Below are 20,197 nucleotides of genomic sequence, written 5' to 3'. Positions count from 1 at the left end.
AGATGCCCAAGAAACAAGTCCCCTCCAGTCCTATCTGCTCAAGTGCTTTTATCTCAGCACCAACTTGGGAAAGAGCAAGTGCCAAATAGCTTCAAGGTTTTACAATGAGCACTAAAATTAAAGTGTTATTTATAAAATAAGACAGAGCCCGGTACATAATGCCATGACCCCACTGAACTTGCGAGCTGGGAACGCGAGGAGGTCCGTATATACGCAGGAACAGATAAAATTAACTGCAGGTGCCTCCCTTCCCATGGACAGTGACTTCCAACAACAACACACTGTTACTAAAACATAAAAGAGGAAACTCTTCCCATTGACATTTCTCAGGACGCTGTTACCATTGTTATCTGTGTGTGAGTAAGGATAGGAAAAAATGTGTTGCGCCTCCAAGGCCCTCCACAAGTTACGTGTCTCTCTGGAGCAGTGGTCAATGTCTCGAGCTCAGCAGAATGGGATCAGGAATTGGAAGCTCACGGATTCTGCTGCTTCCCACCACGTGTCCTTGCAACCCCGCACAGTGACGCTGGCAGCGATGCCGGATCTGCGTGGATCTGTCGGGATCGGCAAGTACTGGGGACATCCCGCAGGCCAAAGAGGTTAGAAGAGATAAAGGGGCTTGGAGTCCTGCGCCCCCATGTCCAGCTGCCATAATGCGGAATACGGAGACCCCGGTTGCAATAATTTAGGATACAGAGGCCCCGGAGAAGAGCTGCTGAGCAGAGATGGGGAGGAAGAAAAAGACTGAGCTGTGTTTTTAATACAGGGGGGAAAAAAAGAGAATGAAGGGAGATCAATTTAAGACAAGTTTAAAGAACCTGTGAGCACTTGCGGGCTCTCCCATTCTACACTTCTGCTCTCCAGACTCGGGAGCACTCAGCTCTTTTTCTCCCTATAACTACTAATCTGTTTTTCCCTGGAAATAGAGACATTGACTTATACATGAATTTCGCCAAGGAACACGGAAAAGTTACCAAGAGGAACTCAAATGTATGTATGTATATACATACTCACTTTATGTAATATATTTTATAGATACAAATGGATATTCGGATTTTGTATATAGATACAAGTAGATTGGTTTGGACAGATCCAATACCTCCTGGATCTATCAAGAGGTATTTGGCCAAGTGTCCAGTATTATTGATACTGATCTTCAAAAAAATTTAAATAATCTATGGAAAGCCTGCTACGTTGTGCACCTCATCCTCTTCCCATATGCGACAGATTTAATCCATTTAACCCAGATTTACCTTAAAAATCACACAGTAAATTAAGGCTTCTGTCAAAAAGAAACAAAACTGGACTCCATCCGCTTGCATTTTCCTGGTACAACTGAGCTGTTTCCGCAAACAGGGAAAAACAACCCGCACGGTTCTGCCTGAACTCGTGGCAATCGAGCTCAAAATACCAAAACAGGGGAGTTTGCTTTGAAAACACAGCAGCCCTGTTAACGGCGGAGCAAGTGTCACCAAGTGCACACCAGGAGAGCGGCGAGGAGCTGCAAATGCTTCACCCAGCATCTACAACACTGCTATTGTGCCCTTCCCTGGCAGGCACATCAAGCCTGCTCTTGTACTTTGTGCTCAAAATTACACGGGAGCTTAGTGCAGCGTAAGGAATTGGAACTAACTCCCGACCTCAGGGGCTTTTTGCTTTAATATTCCAGCCCCAAAATTGGCATTACATCTTCGAGTACGGCTGCAGCTCCCAGCCACTTATCACTAAATATAAGGCTCTGTGCAACCCAGGGCAAACTCCAGGCTTTGCTATTTTCAGCGCTTTGATAGTTTATAATTTGGGAGTGTTAAGAAACCGCGACACCCATTCCTGCCCCTAAAGCACCCGTGGGCTGGGAGGCCCGAAACCTCCGAGCTCGAGTCCTGCTGAGAGGAACTTCCAGCTCAGCCACTAAGGGAACAGCCTCCCTGCCTCTAAAAAGGGGCCCAAGCGTCCTGCCCAGCAAGCTGCTGCTGGTGAACACGCTGATTCACAACTTCAATAAGAATTTCAATTTGCAAAAATACATACGATCTAAGGATTTGCTTCCCTGCTTTTATCATTCAATGGTTTACTCACCATCTGGGAGCCTCACAAGAGCTTCGTGTTAATATTTAACTGTACATTACCCTCTCGGATGCACAGCATCCTGCAAACGTTTCTGAGCTCGCTTGAACTCGCTCCCCTGCAAAAACCACTCGCTTTTTCCCCCGAGACACTAGGAGACCCAAAAGAGCCACAGTGTTAGGATCCACGCAGCCAGGGATGCCCTAATCATACGGATAATTAAGAAGAAAGCACCAGGCTTTATTTTGGAGGCAGATCCGGGCTCCTGCTCTCTCTGCCAGCAGGATGTGAACTCCCTCCCTTCTCCGGTTACACCAGTCGGTCTAACACAAGCTGTTCCTCCTACCTTGTCCTGAAAATACGGAGCGATACGATCAAAGCATGAGGCTAAAAGCCCAACCTTTGCTTTCTGCAGAGATAAGAAGGGAGTAAGATTGCTTTTCTCAAGGCCATAGAGAAGGATGTTGTAGTAAACAAGGCAGGAAAGAATGAAATCTAAGTTGACACGTTCAACTGTGTGTGGATAGAAAAGATTGCAGGGGAATGCTATGCAGAAAGATGTGCAAAACATAACCTGGACACCAAAAACAAAAATAAATCTATACTGAAAGGGAAATGCAGCAGGCAGTGCATAGGAAAACCGAGCTGTCCATAACTGAGAACGGTAACAAAGCGAGCGGAAGTATAAGATTAACTGCGAGGAGATTAAACTGATAACTAATGATCGACACCGAAATGTCAGGCAGAGGTTAAGAGTTTAATCTGGACAGACTTCACGGCGCACATGTGAATCATAAACAGATACAGAGGCCGCGTTTGCGCCTGTGGATGGAGCCGGAGCCCCAGGCCATGACCAAGCGCAGCCGCCTCCCTCCCACCTCGCCCCATGGGGCTGGAAAGCTCCATTGGGGATGGAAAAGGGCCCCGCATGATGTGGAGGCCAGATCTGCTTCCTATGTAGGTCCATCCAGAACAAGTAAGGCATGTTTTCCTCAAATTTACTCACACCCAGTCTATACACGCTTCCTTTTTAGCCTGAAGCTACAAGGTTTTAATCTACAAAACACGTGCTTTTTTGCTTCACTGCTTCCCTAAGCAAAATCCCAAAGGAGATGATAAAAAAGGACAGAAAATCACACAAACATAACTCTAAGGAAAACCAAACAGCTATCAATTAGCACAAAAAAACATTAAAGATATTGCCTAAGACACCCTCAAAGGCTGATAATGCCTTTCTCCCTGGAGACTATGCAAGCGAAAGTTGTAATCCGAGGGGAATTGAATGCCAAACTGGTCGTGCAGCAGCTCCTGCCAGCAGAGAGGCCGGCAAGGAGGGAACTAAAGCTCCTGAAGTTACCTTCAGCTCAGGGGGGAACTCAGCTTCTCAAGCTCTTCCACGATAACAGCTCCGCTGTCAAATCTCAAAAACGCTGCTTCTATTTCACCCGCGGGACAAGCTCTTAAGATAAGACTCGGCCTCTCCAGGGTCCCTTTGCTCAGTAAGGAGGAAGTCTGGTAGCAGCAGAAGCCTCTTTGCCAGTCGGTGTTCGGAGCGAGGGACCCGTTTGTGCAACCCGCGGCTCCCGGGCGCTTATCGGCGCAGCCAGGAGATACGGTCTCATCTCCCGCTGCCATCAGTACTGGCTAGTTCACAGCAATTAAGGCCGTTCAGGGCTGGTCTAACACAGAGGCACAAGCCCCGACACCTGCCAATCCGTGGAGTAGCTGCTGCAAGAGGAAAACAGCTTGGAAATCACCTTGGAGTCCTTCGTGTCTTCACCATTCCTAGAGATCTCCAGCTAACCTTCGCCTCGAGGCACCTCCCGTGTTCGCTACCTGGGCTGCACTAAAATCAAGCTCCTCCGCAGGCCGGGATCATCCTTGGCCTCCCACAAATGAACACGAAGGCACGGAGAGGGGAAGCGGCTTCATGGAGTGACCCGAGTGGCTGAGAACGGCAGCGCTGCGTGATAGTCCACGCCAGGCTCGAGCCTCCACAAAACACCGACTTGGTACAAAAGGAACACCGGACAGTTTAGCACTGAGTCCTGTTGGGTCTCCTTAGGCTCAAATTTGAAACTCGGCCATTTCAAGTTAGGCTCCAGGTTGCTGCATGTCCTACTATGAGGGATGGTCACTGGCAGACCCAACCACTCGGAGACCTAAAGCTGGTTCAAAAGCACAGCCTGGAGTTGTTGTTAGTACAGATTAGAGCATGTGGAAAACAACACATTTCTCCCAATTCTGATCAACAAGAATCATTGTGCAGTAACTTATCTTACTGAGATTGTCCTGCTAAACATATGAGAGACAATGCTGCTCTTAACTACCAAATCCAAGCTCGAAGACCAGTGCTTAACATTGCCTAAATTAAATACTAATGCTTGATGAAGATAGTTGCTTCTTTTCTAATTTTGTATCTAGCTAGGGAAGCTTGATACTTGAGCAATGAAGGAGCCAATACCAATCATTCAGACAGCCCTGAAGATGAGGTTGCAGCAACGTAGAAGTCTAAAGGAGAGCTGATCTCTACGTGATGCATTTCCCTTCTCTTGGGTTTTTGCTAATTTCACTGCAGACCTCTGCCTATGAGGGGAAGAAGTTGTTCCCGATAAAATTCCAGTTTCCATGTAACTGCTTTCCCATTAAGTCTTTTAGCAAGGCCGCTACTGCAGGTCGTGCTTTCAATTCACCAGAAATCCAAACCCTGCAGAGATTCCTCAAGTCTATAATCCTCCGAATTGAGTGAGCACAGAAAGAGTTTACTGAGCTTTAAAGGCCTCATTTTAAACCCAGTTTTAAAACCAAAGTCTTATTCCTTTGAGCCATGTTAAGGCTCCGCTGGGCGAGACTTGCAGACAGTCAGACATCGCACGGAGCAGCTCCATTTCCTCGCTGGCTTTTGGGAGTTTCTGAGGGGTACTTACAGGGGAACTCTTGGACTCCTTCACCGTGCGCTGAAGCTGTGTAAACACAGTGCAATCTGCCTTATTGCAGAAATATGACATTCAAAAAAGAGCGAAGACCAGGATAAAACAAATCCTATTTGTTTTATGAAGTCATTAATCTATCTTTTTCATTATACGTAGGATGCAATCCCTTTGTTTTTGCAGAAAAGACAAGAAACACTTGTCTGACAGCCACACTTTTAGGAATATTTTCTTGCTCATGAAGGATTAAAATCCTTGCATTGTGGAAATGCAACAGGGATGGTTAATGAAACTTCAAAAGGTAACTGGAAAAATGCTTAATTACTCCATCTCTGATGTCCTTATTATCGTGAGATGTCTGCTGACATGCAAATTTCCTATTCCTAGCAAAGTGAGGAATTGCAAAGTGAGTAATCACATCTTTAAGAGCACAACAGAGCTCAAGGCCACCAGTGCAATCATTCTTCAATCATAAAAACACGATATTGGCCAATTTTTAAGAGAGTGATGCCTGAAGAATCTGAGTGGGGGAAGATTTCTAGGCACTTCGTTCTGCATAGTAACTGGAACTTCATTTTTTGCCGCAGTTTCCTTAGCAAACGGCAGTTACTATTTTCAGATATTTCCCAACAAACAGCTCGGAAGCCGATGGCATCCTCCCCGCATCACTGCGAGCGGGGCTGCCAAGTTCAGCAGCTCTCCCACGGACGCTAACAGGACCCCACACAGCATCAAACTCGACCTTCTTCCACTTCTTCTATTGACTCCACGTCAACAGGAGAAAAACAAGCCCGCGTTTGGGCGATCCCATTGCACGTGTGGAAACTACCTTGTAATTTTGCTACTCCAAAATGCAGCTTCTCAGCACCAAATCCGCTCTCTTCCCGGCAGGAGAGGCCCATCTGTTCCTCCCTCTCCCAAACGCACCCGAACAGACGCCGTATGAGCCCAACTTCTCCTTCGCCATATGCGCTGCTCCCTCGCTCCAAAGTTCTGCCCACGCAGCGCTTAAACCTATGCATTAAAGCCTTCAATTGCACTAATGCTGTATGTTGTTAGCATAATTAAACCCTCGCAACTACAGAACCACAGAAGATTTACACATATATAAGTTCAAAATGGCAGCTACGTAGCACAAAACTCTCATTTGAGATCTGAAGACTTGCAAACTCCAAGTCTCTTTCCTTACTCTATAAATCTTACTTAAAATCCTACAGTCCAACAGACTTTACTAACAAATTGGGATCGTCTCCCCTTCCCTGCCCCAGACAATTACCTTTTTTACAAAGAACACTAAACAAGAATGACTGCATTCTAGGAACATCTTGCTGCAGGGTCAGGCTCAAGTAAGAGCCAGAAAGCAACCTAACATCCCCCGGCTTCCCAGGCTGCAGAGACTTTTCTCTGCTCTCTGGCACTTGCTGTTATCTAAGTTGCCTTAACTCCGTGCATCGACTTCAGAACCAGCAGGGTCTCGCTGTAACTCGAGCCGTGGGGCAGCTCCTCGCATCGGGGCCCTGAAATTCCAGCGTGGCCACATACCAGCAGCGAGGGCAGCTCTGCACGAGCCCCAAGGAAGAGCTGCACCCCTGCAGGAGCCTTGCAAGTGAGAGAAAACAAAGCATTTGAGCAGAGAGATGAACAGATTAAGGAATTTCTCCTTCCTCCAGCAAAAGGGATCCCAAAACTCCTACAAGCATCATCACACACCCCTGGATTAATCTTGCTAAGTACATGCTGCTCTCGTTGGCTTTGCATATGAGCAAGAGCTGGAACATGAAAGAACTGAGCTGCCCAACACCAGCTCTGGGGCCTGCAGAGCTGGAGCTGCCGTCAGCAGATATTTAAACTGCTGGATTTTAAATTACCAGAGAGCAGCGTCCCTTGATATCCTTGAAAAAGAGCATCTCTAACCTGATGCACAGGATTAAAATCCTATTTATTTTTCTTAAGAGCTCTGAAGTGACACCAGTAAAACTAAGCACACTAAGTTCTTTACAAGGAGCAAAAGGAAGTCTGTGTGCTGGATGCTGTTCCTCTGACAAGCCTTTCTTCACAAGCCTTTTGCAGGAGCTTTTGCCTCCAAAGAGCCATTCCCAGAAGCTGTGGGAGCTGCTCTGGCCAGACAAGGAGTGTGGAGGGACTCGTGCGGCTGGTACTGAGCCCAAAGCACCTTGTTCGAATGCAGCAAAACCATATACATACACATACATATACAAAATATGATCAGATTTGCAAAAAAGGAGGAGGAGATTGCAGATTAGAAAGCTTTCTGGACACAAACAGGTGCTGACGACACTGCATGAGCTTTCCACTTCATCGCAACGGAGATTTCAAAGCGAAGCCAGATTTAAATGAAAACACTGTAGTCCCTTGGCCAAGATTTAAGTGCTACGCAGAGCCAACGTTAATCCTCTGTTTGCGTTAAGTGTCACAAGCCAAAAATCAAGGCAATGCTGCTGACTCTCCCACAGCGTCCGCCCCGGCCGAGGCGCCGGCCCCGAGCCCTGCCCTGCTGCCCGTGCCCTCGTGCAGGAGCAGCCACAAGCCGGGGTCAAAGCAGTGGCCGTGGTGACTCCGGGCAGGCCCGGGGGCTCGGGCTGCTGCCAGGCCGCAGGTCTCCGCGGCCAACGCAGCCGAGGGAGCCTGTCCTTCCGCGGGGAGGCTGCACCTGGAGCGCTGGGGGCAGCTCTGGGCTCCCCTGGACAAGAAGGACATGGAGCTGCTAGAGAGGGGATAGCAAAGGGCTATCAAGATGCTGAAGGGACTGGAACATCTCTTGTACGAGGAGAGACCGATTTGGGCCTGTTTAGCCTGGAGAAGAGAAGGCGGAGAAAGGATATGATTAACATGTATAAGGTCATGAAGGGGGAATGTGGGGAGGAAAGGGCCAAGCTCTTCCCAGTGGTGGCCAGTGCCAGGACAAGGGGCAATGGGTGTAAGTTGAACCCCAGGCAGCCCCATCTCCACATGAGGAGGAACTTCTGCAGTGTGAGGGTGCCCGAGCCCTGGCCCAGGCTGCCCTGGGAAGCTGTGGAGGCTCCTGCTCTGGAGGCTCCTTCTCTGGAGGCCTCCCCAACCTGCTTGGATGCGACCCTGTGCCTCGTGCTCTGGGTGTCCCTGCTGGAACAGAGGGTTGGAATGGATGATCCCTAGAGGTCCCTTCCAATCTCAGCCATTCCGTGATTCTGTGCAACGCGGACCCTAATGAAGGAGCATAAACATCCCAGCCAGTTCATTCACATCCCTCCAGTAGGAACTCACACACAATTATAGGATATAATTGGGAAGCAGGACCATTGAACTCGTAACCAGCTATTGTTAGACACAGAGAAGAGGGTTAGTGTCGTTTCCTCCACGACAGACAAGAAAGTCACTAACCCTACAATTAATCATGAGGTCCTGAAATCCTCAACTGTTCAGCTAGTAACCATCTCTGCACTGGTTACACTTTTTTTTTTTTTTTTTTTTTTTTTTTTTTAAAGGGTTATTTTAAAACACAGGATTTGGGGGCAGAGGCAATTTCCAGCAAACACAATTCCTGAGGACAATATAAAGATGTGACAAAGTGCTCTGCTAAGTCACACACTTCCCTTGGTCTCATTACACACATTGCACATATCTTTGTACAGATCCAAACCATTTGAGACCTTCTTGAGGAAGCCCACCCAGACCACCACAAAAGAAGCTGTACCCACACACATATCAAACTTATTTTGCTCTATCTGCAGCAGCCATCATCAACTGGGCATCAGAATCGTAGGCAGAGGGGAAATGACCCCAAATATAAGTTCTCGGGTTGCTTCTCTTGCCTCACTGCTCCCAGGTGCCCCAAGGCTCAGCGAGATTTGCTCCGAATGGAGCCGTCTCCTCCTCTCTGAGCAAACACATCACTCCAGAGGAACCACCTTCACTTCGAGAACTCCCATTCACATAGAACCAACGCTACTTCATCCCCTCTCAGGACCTTTTTCCCATTCTACCTGTTTCTACCTGTTTCTAGAATAACGACCAGAGAGAAAAGAGGATCTCTACACAGAAATTCAGTTAACTTTGGGGAGAATCCCACATATTTACCACTTATCAACTGTTGCTTGAGCTGGGAATTCGCTCCTCTTAAGAGCACAGAGTGCTTGTGTCTAAAGAACTGGTTGGGTACAGGGGGAAAAGTGAGAAGACGGTGAAGAAGTCCATGAAACAAAAATGTGGTGAGGACACAGGAACGGTGCTCCATAGGCAGCAAAATCCTTCAATTTTGTGTGCTCCCAAGCCAAGCCAAAGTAGATCTCTCTTCACTTGTTTGGTTTTTTTTAATATCTTATATAGCAATTTGCATAGACCGATTTTGTTTTCCACCCCTTCTCCCCTCCTTCTGGGCCGTATCGTCCCGCCAAGCGCCATAAATCTCCTAACTACTCTTAATAAGCTCCAGGGAATTAGCTGAGGATGTCTAGCCCTTTGCAAGCATCACAATGGCCCCAACCGCAAGCGCCGCGCGCGCTCCATAAAGCTGTCGCTTGGCAAGGTTCGCAGCAGACGCCCCAGTGAGATTATCGGGTGTCGACTTCCATCTGGCATTTGTTAGAGCTGGGAAAAAGGAAAGAAAAAAAAAGGCAAAAAAAAAAAAAAAAGCTGTTCTTATCAGATTGTGAAATAAAAAGAGCACTTCCACTTCAAGGGGCAGCAACTGGAAAAACGTCTTTGTGTTTGGAGCTTTAAAAATATCTCGCCCTTGACGTTGGCTAAGTCTATACGACGCGCTGAGCCCCCTTTCCCATGCAAAGGTAGTAAAAACGTAGCTGATGGTTACAGACCTTCCCAGCACATAAAAATTACAGGAAGCTGTTGCTAAGTAATAGTGCTACCTAAGTAAACACCAGCAGCCGTTTCCCACACACACCTCTGAACTTGGCTACTCAAACCTGCCTGGGAGATGGTCACAGTCACGGGGCTCCTTCTGGCACCCTGCTCCCAGCGCGCAGCAGTTTGAAGGCACTTCAGGCTGGCCAAAGCAAAGGTTTTGCTGTGCTCCTGCTGCCAGGAATCCCAAGAAAGCTCCTTAAGCTGCTTCTCAGGCTCTTACCTGTCTCTTCTTTCCCATCCCTTTATTTTCCCTGCAAGGGTCACGAGAAAATTGAGACCTGCTCTATTCTCCGGTCCTTCTTGCTCTATTCTCCAGTCCTTGCTTCCTATACAACCACAGGAAAAAAAAAAAGAAATACACGTGCGCACACACACACTTTATTTATATATATAATATATATAAATATATATATTTATATATATAATTATAAGACAAAGCATCATTGTTTTTATGCTGTACCTTCCTTTTGCATCTCCTCTGCATGCTAACTGCACCAGACAGGCATTCCTTCTACCCACCCCATTTTCTCAGCTAATTCCCCACTTGGCTCAAAAGGTTTCAGAGTTTCTACCTCTTTTGATAGGGTTGTAACTTTGCAGTGAATTCTAGACGTGAATCTCTTGGTTTTATTGCACAAATGAAGACACAGATCAAAGGAGCATCCACAAGCCTGCAACAACCAAATCAATAGGATCAAATAACTCAAACTCCTGCCTGGCTGAAGCCCCAAGAAGAACAGAATCCTGAAAAAGTTCCATTCTAGGTAAACAGGATAACTAGAATATCATCAGTCTCTACAAAATTGAACTCATATTCCAAATATTCATCCTTACAATCCAGGAACGCAGCCTTTCCATAGTCACAGGAGACTCCCTGATATTACAGATCATTTCCTTGCACATTTTTATTTGGCCATTCTCTTCTTCCTTCCTAATACCTTTTCCCACCTCCAGAGGACTCAACAGGCAACTAAAAGGCCAAAGAGCCTTTACAAAGGGGCCATCAAAACCAGGAGGCTGCCCCACAGTGTGTACAGAGAGGGAACTGGCAGGAAATCCTATTTCTTTATTTTTACAGGGAATTGTTTCTCCAAGCGGCGCGACAGACATATAGCGTTTTTATTGCATAAAAAAAAAGTCACGTGGGGAAAAAAATGCAAAATACGAAAATCATGTTTGGCAACTCTGAACTGAGGTCTAGGACGTGGCATTTCCAGCATTTCTGTTGTCTGAATTCTTCAGGAGAGTCGCTCGCTGTGTGAACATACTGCACTGAACTAAGAGCTGTATTTTTATGGTAGTGAAAATAAGCGTAAAAGAAAAGTCTTATAAAAATGGGAGCTGAAAGAGCAAAAATCCTCCCTAATAGACACAGCCCTTAGCTGCCACAAACAGCATAAGGCTTGACCCACATTCCAACCACACTCCCCTTGCTCCTTCTTACCCAAAATGCAAAATAATTTGAATAGCCTTAACTGAATCAACTTGCTCTTCACACCTACACAGGTAGGTTAGGAAAAAAAAAAAGGAGATAAAACTTCAGTTGAGGAAACACCTCCTGACCAACCTCTGCAATACCCACCTACGTGTCCTTGCGCTTAAAATACAGATTCCTCAAAATTACGGTTGTTCCCAGCGTGCAGCTGCCCACAAACTGTTCCAGTTCCTCAAAGCCTTTTTTATGCCCAACCTCAGCCCTGTGACGAGTAAGAAAAACCTTTTGCTTTGTTTTCCTGAGCGTGTTATCACTGACCGACAAGTTTCTGGGCCAGGGTTAGGGCTGCAAGGCTGATTCAGCGACTTGGAGGGCTGCCTTGGAGAATTCCCTGCTGTAACTGATAGTTAGTTCTGGAGTTAACGGGGATTTTTGGACGCATTAAAATAAAGCAGCGCCCCAGGCGCGCGCTCGGTACGAGCCTGGCGGCCCCAAGGGGATGCCCTAGGCAAAGCGACGGCGGGAAACGGGCATGGGGAGGACGGGGATGTTGTGGATCCCGCTCCGATCCCTATGGATCAATTCTCCCTCCACAGGGGCTCTCGGGTGCTCGCCCTGCCCTCCTTCCCTGGGCATATTCACAAGCTTCCCGCTGATCCGAGTCTCTTGGCAAAAGGGGCAGGAAAGTCTCTGTGCCCTGTCACTGGAAATGGGCACACCTTCCCCAACATCAGAACTGCCAGTTTTTAAGTGTTCCTTAATCTTCTTTTTCCAGGATACAAACCAGCAAGCACGGTAACACTTGGCGAGCTCGGGGCTTGAGGCCACTGCACTATCGAGGTGGCCGGATCTGTGAGGCAGAACAGCAGAGGGGATTCTGCTAGGAATCCAGGATATTACAGGAATACTAAGGATACAAATACCAACAACTTGTGCAAAAACACCCATAAAGAAACAACAAACTCATGCCACAAGAGGCATCCTGCAAACACTTCATTTCATCCCAATATTGGTTAAAAGGACAAGGGCTGAACTAGAGGAGCACAACATTGAAAAGCAGAAAGCTGGGAGCTGCTCATGGAGGCGGCGGCGGCTGCCACGGATTCCCGCACAACCTGCAGAAAGGCAGGGAAGGAAAAGGCAGGGAAGGACGCGGTACCATTAATGCTCCCAGCGCCAGCTGGGAGGTTCTTCACGGAAAGCCAAAGCACAATTCACACGAGCTTAGAATAATCTTGACAAAACAATTACACAGGCTAAGAATACGTTAGGGCTGGCACAGGAACAAAGAACGCAGCTCTGCCACTAACAGAAACGCTAAATAAACGCCACTTAATCCCTAGCAGGGTTATTAGGGTGCCTCTCTGTGAAAATTTTTGCCACTTAATACTAATCAAACCCAGTTAAAACAACGCACGGGGCAGGCAGGTGTCGCAAGGCAGCACGGCGGCCCAAATTCCACCTCGCTGAGAACACCACCCACCAATAAATCAAAGTCCAAATATTACCATTCAAAACAAAAAAACAAATTAGGGAAAACAAGAGGCCGTCAAGTGCGTGTATTTGAAGACACGTCTCGACTGCAGCCTAGGTTGAAGTGTGCTGCTTCTCTAAACCTTGTAAAAGGAAAAGGGAAAACCAAAGGAAAGCTTTGGTATATTAATCTGAGCCGAATGATTTTAAAAGTAATCAGAAGGATATGCTTAGCTTGGCTTCCTTAAGGGACTTAAGGAACTTCGTGTGTGATGATGTGGGGTGTCCTCCAATAAGTTTAGCTGAACTTGGATTGGAGGCTCAGGGGCTGAGATTTCGGTGAAATACTACATTCATACGTGTTTCATGGAGACGGGCAGAGAAAAACTGGGCATTCCAGCTCCCTGCAGCACAGCCACAAAAAACGGGCAGGAATGAGACACACCGTGAAGCGTTTAGCCACAGAAAACGCTTCAATTAGATCTCGCTCCCCATTAAATAACAGAAAACACAGGACACGAATGCCCAGGAAATCAAGTTTCAGTGCCAAGGACTGTACATCAAAGCAATTTAGAAATTAAAATCACCTATAGATTTACTTTTTAAGAAAGGTATATGCGTATGTTTGCATGCTCATACCCTCTTATTCTAGAGATATAAAGCAGCAACTTTCTTTAAAAGCAAACCAGACAATTTGAGGTGTACAGCAGCGGAGGGGAAGCCACATTAATTTCATTAGTTTATGCAAACTGCTACGAATTTCTTCTCAACTTTGGCACTTGGCACTCAGAGTTACCCTTTAAAGCTTGGCAAGAAACTCCCCCAGCCCACAAGTTTCCTAATTTCATCTCAGGACACACTGCTCCATGTGGATGCACTACCTCCAGAAAGCCAGACAACTCTCAAGGTGTCAGTTTTACCTCAACTGCTCCCCATCAGGGCGATTTAATATACGTTTGCTTTGATTTATGTTAAAAATGAAACTTAAGGACAGATTTGTAGTTACACGGTTGGAAAAAACAAGCTTGGAAGAAATGAATTCAAATCCCATTTAAGAGTCAAGAGTTCAGGGCTTTCAAAAGCAGCAACCTTCCTGAAAATACCAAGACCCCAGCCTGGAAGTTTGGCTATTCCAGCTGCCCCACAGCTCCCGCTATGGACAATCCCTCTCCAAGGTCTTTTCTCACTTTTCCCCCATCCCCTTTCCAAGTCTGATCCAGCTTCCAGCTCCTTATTCTGTGCAAATGCTGCTCACTCACTCACGTCTTGCACTTTCTTGCTACAGAATGAGGAAAGGGAACTGCTCCCTTTCTGGATATACCAGTTACACTCATAACCTGTTACACTTGGGAGCTGTCGACCGGAATCAAACATGTTTGGGAGGCGGGAAAACACTTTGGGATATGGTATTCACATATATAGAAAAATTGCTGTAACAACCTAAGTGCAAAGGCCTCCCCTTCCTCCCAGCCCTCACCTACCAACATACAGGTAGGGGAGAAGGAATGTGTGTTTAAGCAGCGGTTAGTGGGTATAAATATCCTCTCAATAGATCTGGCAGGTTAAAAATGGATGGCAGAGCTGCACACACAGCATCTACCATCCTGCAGACCTACCTCTCTGGCAGCGATCATGGGTCCAGCAGCGTTCAATGAAAATGCCATTTATTACAGTAGGTGGACAGTTGCTTTTCCCCTTCACAGTTCCCGGACACACGTCCCCGCACTCCTCTTTGTCGTCCTTGTTGGCTACGATGTAGTTGTCTTCTACGGAATCCAAGATCCTCGACCAGTCAATGGTGGACAAGTAGCACAGCTCGTTGTTCTTCTCGATGCGCACGGCGCCCCGCGTGATGTTCATCAGGTTATAGAGACCAATCTCCTTCAAATGAACCATCTCAAAAATGACCAGCGCGTAATTAAAGAACAGATGCGTTCCTCGAATCACAGTGAGGTTGGGGAAAAGCCCCTTTAAACTCTCCAGGCCATACACACGAAAGAGCAGCAAGTAGTCTGTAATCATCGTCAGTTTAGGAAAGCTGAGCTCACGGAAATCTTCAGGCTTGGTTTTGAACATCAGCAATATCTGCAAGTGGCCCTCGATCACCGTGCAGTTCTCGAGCATGTTCAGCCGCGTGAGGTTGTTGCGAATGTCCATGCTTCTGCAAACTGTAAAGCAGAGAACAACAATTATTTGAAGGCTCCAGCCTTCCAAAACAGACACATTTTTTATAATCACACCACAACACAGCAATGCTCAGAACATATAGCTAGATTCTTTTCAATAAAGCAGGCTGCAAAGTGTTAGGAAGTACACTGTGGGGAATGCTCCCTGTTTTATGATTACAAAATAATTCTGAGAGCATTTCATAATTTTCCCTCTGCCATCTTGAGCTTCTGGGTATTACTCCTATCACGACCGGAGCTGGAACATTAGTCTTTAGGCGTCGCTTGGCATTTGCAAAAGGAAGATGGGTCTGTGCGGGGGGGGGGGGGGGTCTGTTTTCTTTAGATAGTTGCCAGGGACACACCTACCTCATCTCAGATTGTGCAATTAATGCCAGCAGATTAAAGGGAGTCATTTAGGGAGGGAAAGCTAGGAAATGGCAGTATTCCAAAAGAAAAACTGGAAATATATCCCTGGAAATATATACACAGAAGAATACGGCATATATTCTTGCTCAGCCTTTGCTGACAAGAACACCCCATTAGTAATGATTGCCCTAAGCAGGCTCTTCAGATTAGATGGGTTTTCTTCCTATATTCTAAAGGTTGCAAATCTCCCCGCTTCAGCTATTGAGACAATTTATTTAGTAGAATCAATAGGCCAGAGAAAGAACTGGCAAACGGAACAGCTACATCCAGCACAAATTAAAAGGTAAATAGAACAATTTGAATCCAGACACCAGCAAAACCTGGAACAGCAGAAAAAAAATAAAAAGAAAGGAAATATTTGGATTGGAAACAAATTATATTCTTAGCATAAGTAGGAAAGCGAGAATGAAATCTAGAGCACAGCCCCTTCAAACCAAACTGGAGAAATACCCAGCCCGACTCCAGGGCCAAGGGGGAATCGCTGCAGAAAGGGAAGCCTGGCTGCTGGATACAGGGGCAAAATCCAACCAGGAAAGTTTTATCCAAGAACAGGGCAGCTCCCGAGAGCTGAAACGGGACTTTTAATCTTGTGTCACCGAGTAAACGCCACCAACTCCAAAGTCACCATATCACAGCTTCAAGAAAGCATCCAGCAACCAAACCTTACAAGGCTCAAATATAACAGACATTTAGTATTTATGGCTGCCTGACTCCCTGTAATTTCACACAGACCACACTGTAGGGGTTAAAAATATATAGTATGCAAACGTCTTAATGATTATTCAAAAATGTCCTTAGCTGCAATTTAAAAAAAAATAAATCTGGCAACGCTAATACAGGATTCAGTGCAATGTTATTGCCCAACTTTTTTGGCACTACGTACAAGCTGTTTCAGAAATTGCTTTCTGCAAGAAAAAGCTAATGCATGGTGCATCAAAAAATACCTATTTTTTTAAAGTGGCAAAGAAAATCCAATGTCCTGTGAAAAAAACTGCAGGCAAATTGGAAGGCAGTTGAAGGCGCATTGCTGCATATCCCAATCGTGCAATAAAAAACTGGGAGAGCAACAAATGCCGTTCAAGGAAGTTCCTTTCATATCTATTTTAAGCAATTAAGACAGGTACTACCAAGGACGCAAGTGCAGGACAGAGAGGACCCCATTCTACAGCAGAAAGGTTCAAACAAGCTACCACGTTTTGCTCAGCAGTATCTAGGAAGGCCATTTATGCCTCAGTTTAAATCAGAGCAGACAGTAACTACCTGGTAAGATAAAATCCACCTTCCTGGTCCTTAGTGACTGCTTAGAGGGTGCCCTGGTAGAGCACGGCGGGTTGAGGTGGCACCAGGACCAACTGCTACGGCACCCGATAAAGCACTGCCTTGAGCAATTTGAACGTATATAGCCAGCATTAAGAGACCCAAAAGCTTAAAAAACACAAAACACCCCAAACTCACCCCCTCCAAATAATAATTACTTCCAAAAATAAAACCTCCAGGCTTTTATTGTGGTCCAAAGCCACAAGATGCATCTGTACCCCAAGCCGAGCTACCCGAGGGTTTCATCACTTCAGCTAGAAGCTCCCGGCCGCCGCGGGCCGCCCCCAGCCCAGAGGGCTCTCCCCATTGCTTGGCGAGACAGATCCTTGGAAAGAGCAGGAACCAAGACTTTGAGGAGCGATCCCTCCCCTCCAGACATGGAGAAGCAGCCGAACGGCCTCAGGCCTCAGTGCTCGCGAATCGGCTCTCAACCGCTGCTGTTTCGCGAGGACCACAAATGCAGCTTGAGACAGGCACAAAGCGGCTCAGAAACTTCCCTCCCTCTTCCAAAACACACAAATCCAGCCGTGGGACCTCCCAAACCTCTGGTTCCGCCTCTCCCGAAACACATCCCGCTGCAGCTCCCCAGAGGGGAGCCCAAAGCAGCCCCCCGTTTCCTCGGGGGATGCCGAGGAACAGGCAGCTACCACGGGACCTAAAAAAGGCAGGGGATGCTTGGGAGTAAACAGCAAAGCATTAACAGTTAAATAACCACATTAAGAGTTAAACAACCAAATAAACCCCCCGGGGCTGCAAGTACCCATCCACAGGCTGTCGGTCTGGCTTGCATCTTGGACCTATTTTTGTGTTTTTGGCCCATTCTGAACTCTGGGAGAGAAAGATTAAGTTGTGAGCGGCGCTGCCGGCTCCAGACGGACAGGAGATCCCACACGCCCCGGCAAACAGGGAGCCGACCTTCGGGATTCAGACTTTGCTGCCTTTAAAGCGGAGCAATAACGGGGTAATAAACTGCGACGTTGGCTGCTGTGTTTAGGAAATTCCAAAACTGGGAGCTACTGCACAAATCCTTTCAATGGAAAGCCCTCGAATGCGGCAAAACTGGCGCTATATTGAAGCTCGCGTGTCTTTTTAAAGAAATCACAGGTTTGCTGCTGAAATAAGCCCTGACTAAAGGCACAAACTACTGTAAATCTAAAACTAAAGGTATTTTTACGTATTTTTACATATCTATAGAAAAAAATTCACTTTATATTTCACATTGCATTCTAGTTTAGGTCTTAAGTGCTAAATATCTGAGCTGCCTTTTTACTGCTTCAGGATCAGGGAGATGAAAATCAGAAATTTCTGATAAAATGGGCTTTTCAGCTGCAGAGATCGCGGCCCTTTCCTGCCCGTGAATTCTCTTTAGCCGTTCACATCTTCTCTTCATGCGGTAGCTGCTCAAGCCACCCCTTAAATACGCTGTTACCAAGACAACAAAAAGTAGTTTTAAGCAAAGTAATACGTGTTTTCCTGCAGCTTCCCTCAGTAACACGGCTTCTGCATTATTATCTAATGGGGTAGTTATTCAACAGCTCAGTATGAGAGCTGGTTAGGTCTGGTCTAGAAGAAAGACATCAAGACGGAGAAGTCAATTTTAAGCCCATCTATTTGCCAAAACACAGAAAACTGGGAAAATTATCGGATGGGGTCTCTAGCAGTAGGCCCCAGACTATTCCTGTTGAAAATTTAGGTAAATTCTCCACTAAACTTTATCATAAGGCAGCTCCTCATGCAGGAAAACAGCATTACTATCAGAGAGGAAACACTGCATCCCTAGCTACTGAGCTATACAAAGTAGCTTAGGGAGAAAAAAAAAATATATATATATATAATTATAGACACAATTTCATCAGACCTCCAAGATACACTTTTTAAAGCTAAAAAATAAACAATCAAGCGGCCAAGTCTTTTGAACAAACTAGTTTGGTAACAACCTTAAAGCACTGAATGAAGAAACCAGATCTGATGTCCAAGGTTACCTTTCAAGATACAGTCTAAGTGGGGAAATATCTGGCACTTAAGTCTTGTTTATAGTAAATGATCTGGATACCGAAGCGTAATGATTCACTGCCTCGCAGCTCTGGCTCTGCTGCAGTCTGGACCAAGACCACAAGTTGGGTTAATTCAACATTTAGGAAGTGATCGTTGTCTACTTGAATAAACGGGTTATTAGGAAAAGCAGTGCTCGTTTTGATGAAGTCAAAAGATGTATTTCTATCTAATGTTGACTCTTAGGGGGTATCAGGCAATTGGAAAAAGGCTTTCCTGTGTTTTGGTGGATAAGTTTGGTGGATTTAGATCAATGAACCCCCCTGCTGAACTCGGTGCCTTTTCCTCACACCTGGTTTGCTATAATATCACACTTTCCATGTCAGCATTGAAACAGGAGCAGGAAAAGGAAAGTTTTCTACTGCTACGTGTTCCCTGCAAAGACAAAACCCGCGGAAGGGAGAGTGTCTCGGGATGCAGCTCAAAAGCACCCGTATCATCCGCTGCCATCGCAGCGACGATGGGAAGGAGAGCACGGTCCAAGAGCGACAGGGAGGGGAGGACGGCACAGGGAACGTCGCACTGGGGACCAGGGCCGCTGTCACCGGAGAGCAGCGTTATCAGGGAGTATGGGGGACACATCTCGAGGAAAGCGGCTCCAGCAGCCCCGCTGAACGTCTCCCTTGTTTATGCGATTATCACACACGCGTTCGCCCGGCCACGCCGCCGTGGGCCTCCACGTGGGCGCCGCTTTCGAGGCCCGGTGTCCTGCGGCATCATCTAACAGTGCACAGAAAGCGGGGCAGAAAATGGAACCGGAGCAGCTGCAAATCTCTCAAATTGGGGTCCTCGTCTCCCCACGGGCCTGCGAAAGGTCTCAAAAGCGTCTGCACTGCGGGAAGAGCAGCAAAACCTCCCGCCCCAGGCTTTGCCCTGCTGCAAAGCACGACTTCCCGACACACGGCAACGCTGCAAAGGTTAAGCGGCTGCAATCATGAACAGACCACCCAGAAAAAGCAGAATATGAAAAAAAAAAACCAGACTGACCGCAGTGGTGCTATCAGTGTTTTCAAATTTGCAGTCTCTGAACTAGTTATTTTATACTTATTTGCTGTTAGCGCTATTCACCACTTATATTTTGCATTTTGCCATTGGAGAGGGGCAGGTTTGTGCATCCTCGCTAGCTAGAGCTCAACATCCTGGGTTAAAAATCTCAGTTTTATTCCCTCTACATTATCCATATTTCAGGCTCGCAATGCCCGAGGCTCTACCCACGAGCCTGCTATTCCATTCCCAGCAGGAAAGCTATCAGGTAGCAGCTTGGGGATTGACAGCCTCAGAGCCCAGGCCTCCTCAAGTATATATTGTCCTTTTGTTAAAAAAAAAAATAAATAAATCCGTAAATACGACCTAAAAAAAGCAATGGAAGTTAATGAGAGCAATAACTAACGCAGAGTTCCAGCGAACCCACGCAAGGGGCTCCCGGGCCCACGCGGGCGACCGTGCGGCGCCGGCGGCCCCCGGGC

At 46.7% G+C, this 20,197-nt stretch overlaps 1 protein-coding gene across 1 annotated transcript in view; it reads right to left on the bottom strand.

The window, feature by feature from the left end:
• Positions 1 to 14,952, bottom strand: part of INSR (insulin receptor) — a 40,700-nt gene extending 25,748 nt beyond the window's left edge. The window contains exon 1 of the mRNA XM_026035148.1: positions 14,385 to 14,952. Within this exon, the coding sequence (XP_025890933.1) occupies positions 14,385 to 14,925 (541 nt within the window). The 5' untranslated portion in view covers positions 14,926 to 14,952. The remainder of the gene's footprint in view (positions 1 to 14,384) is intronic.
• Between the last annotated feature and the right edge of the window lie 5,245 nt (positions 14,953 to 20,197).

The sequence above is a fragment of the Nothoprocta perdicaria genome, unplaced genomic scaffold, assembly GCF_003342845.1.
Source record: "Nothoprocta perdicaria isolate Ctin4 unplaced genomic scaffold, notPer1 scaffold_157, whole genome shotgun sequence".
Lineage (NCBI taxonomy): Eukaryota > Metazoa > Chordata > Aves > Tinamiformes > Tinamidae > Nothoprocta > Nothoprocta perdicaria.
The sequence above is the reverse complement of the archived record's forward strand: the minus strand, read 5'-3'. Positions and strand labels throughout refer to the sequence as shown.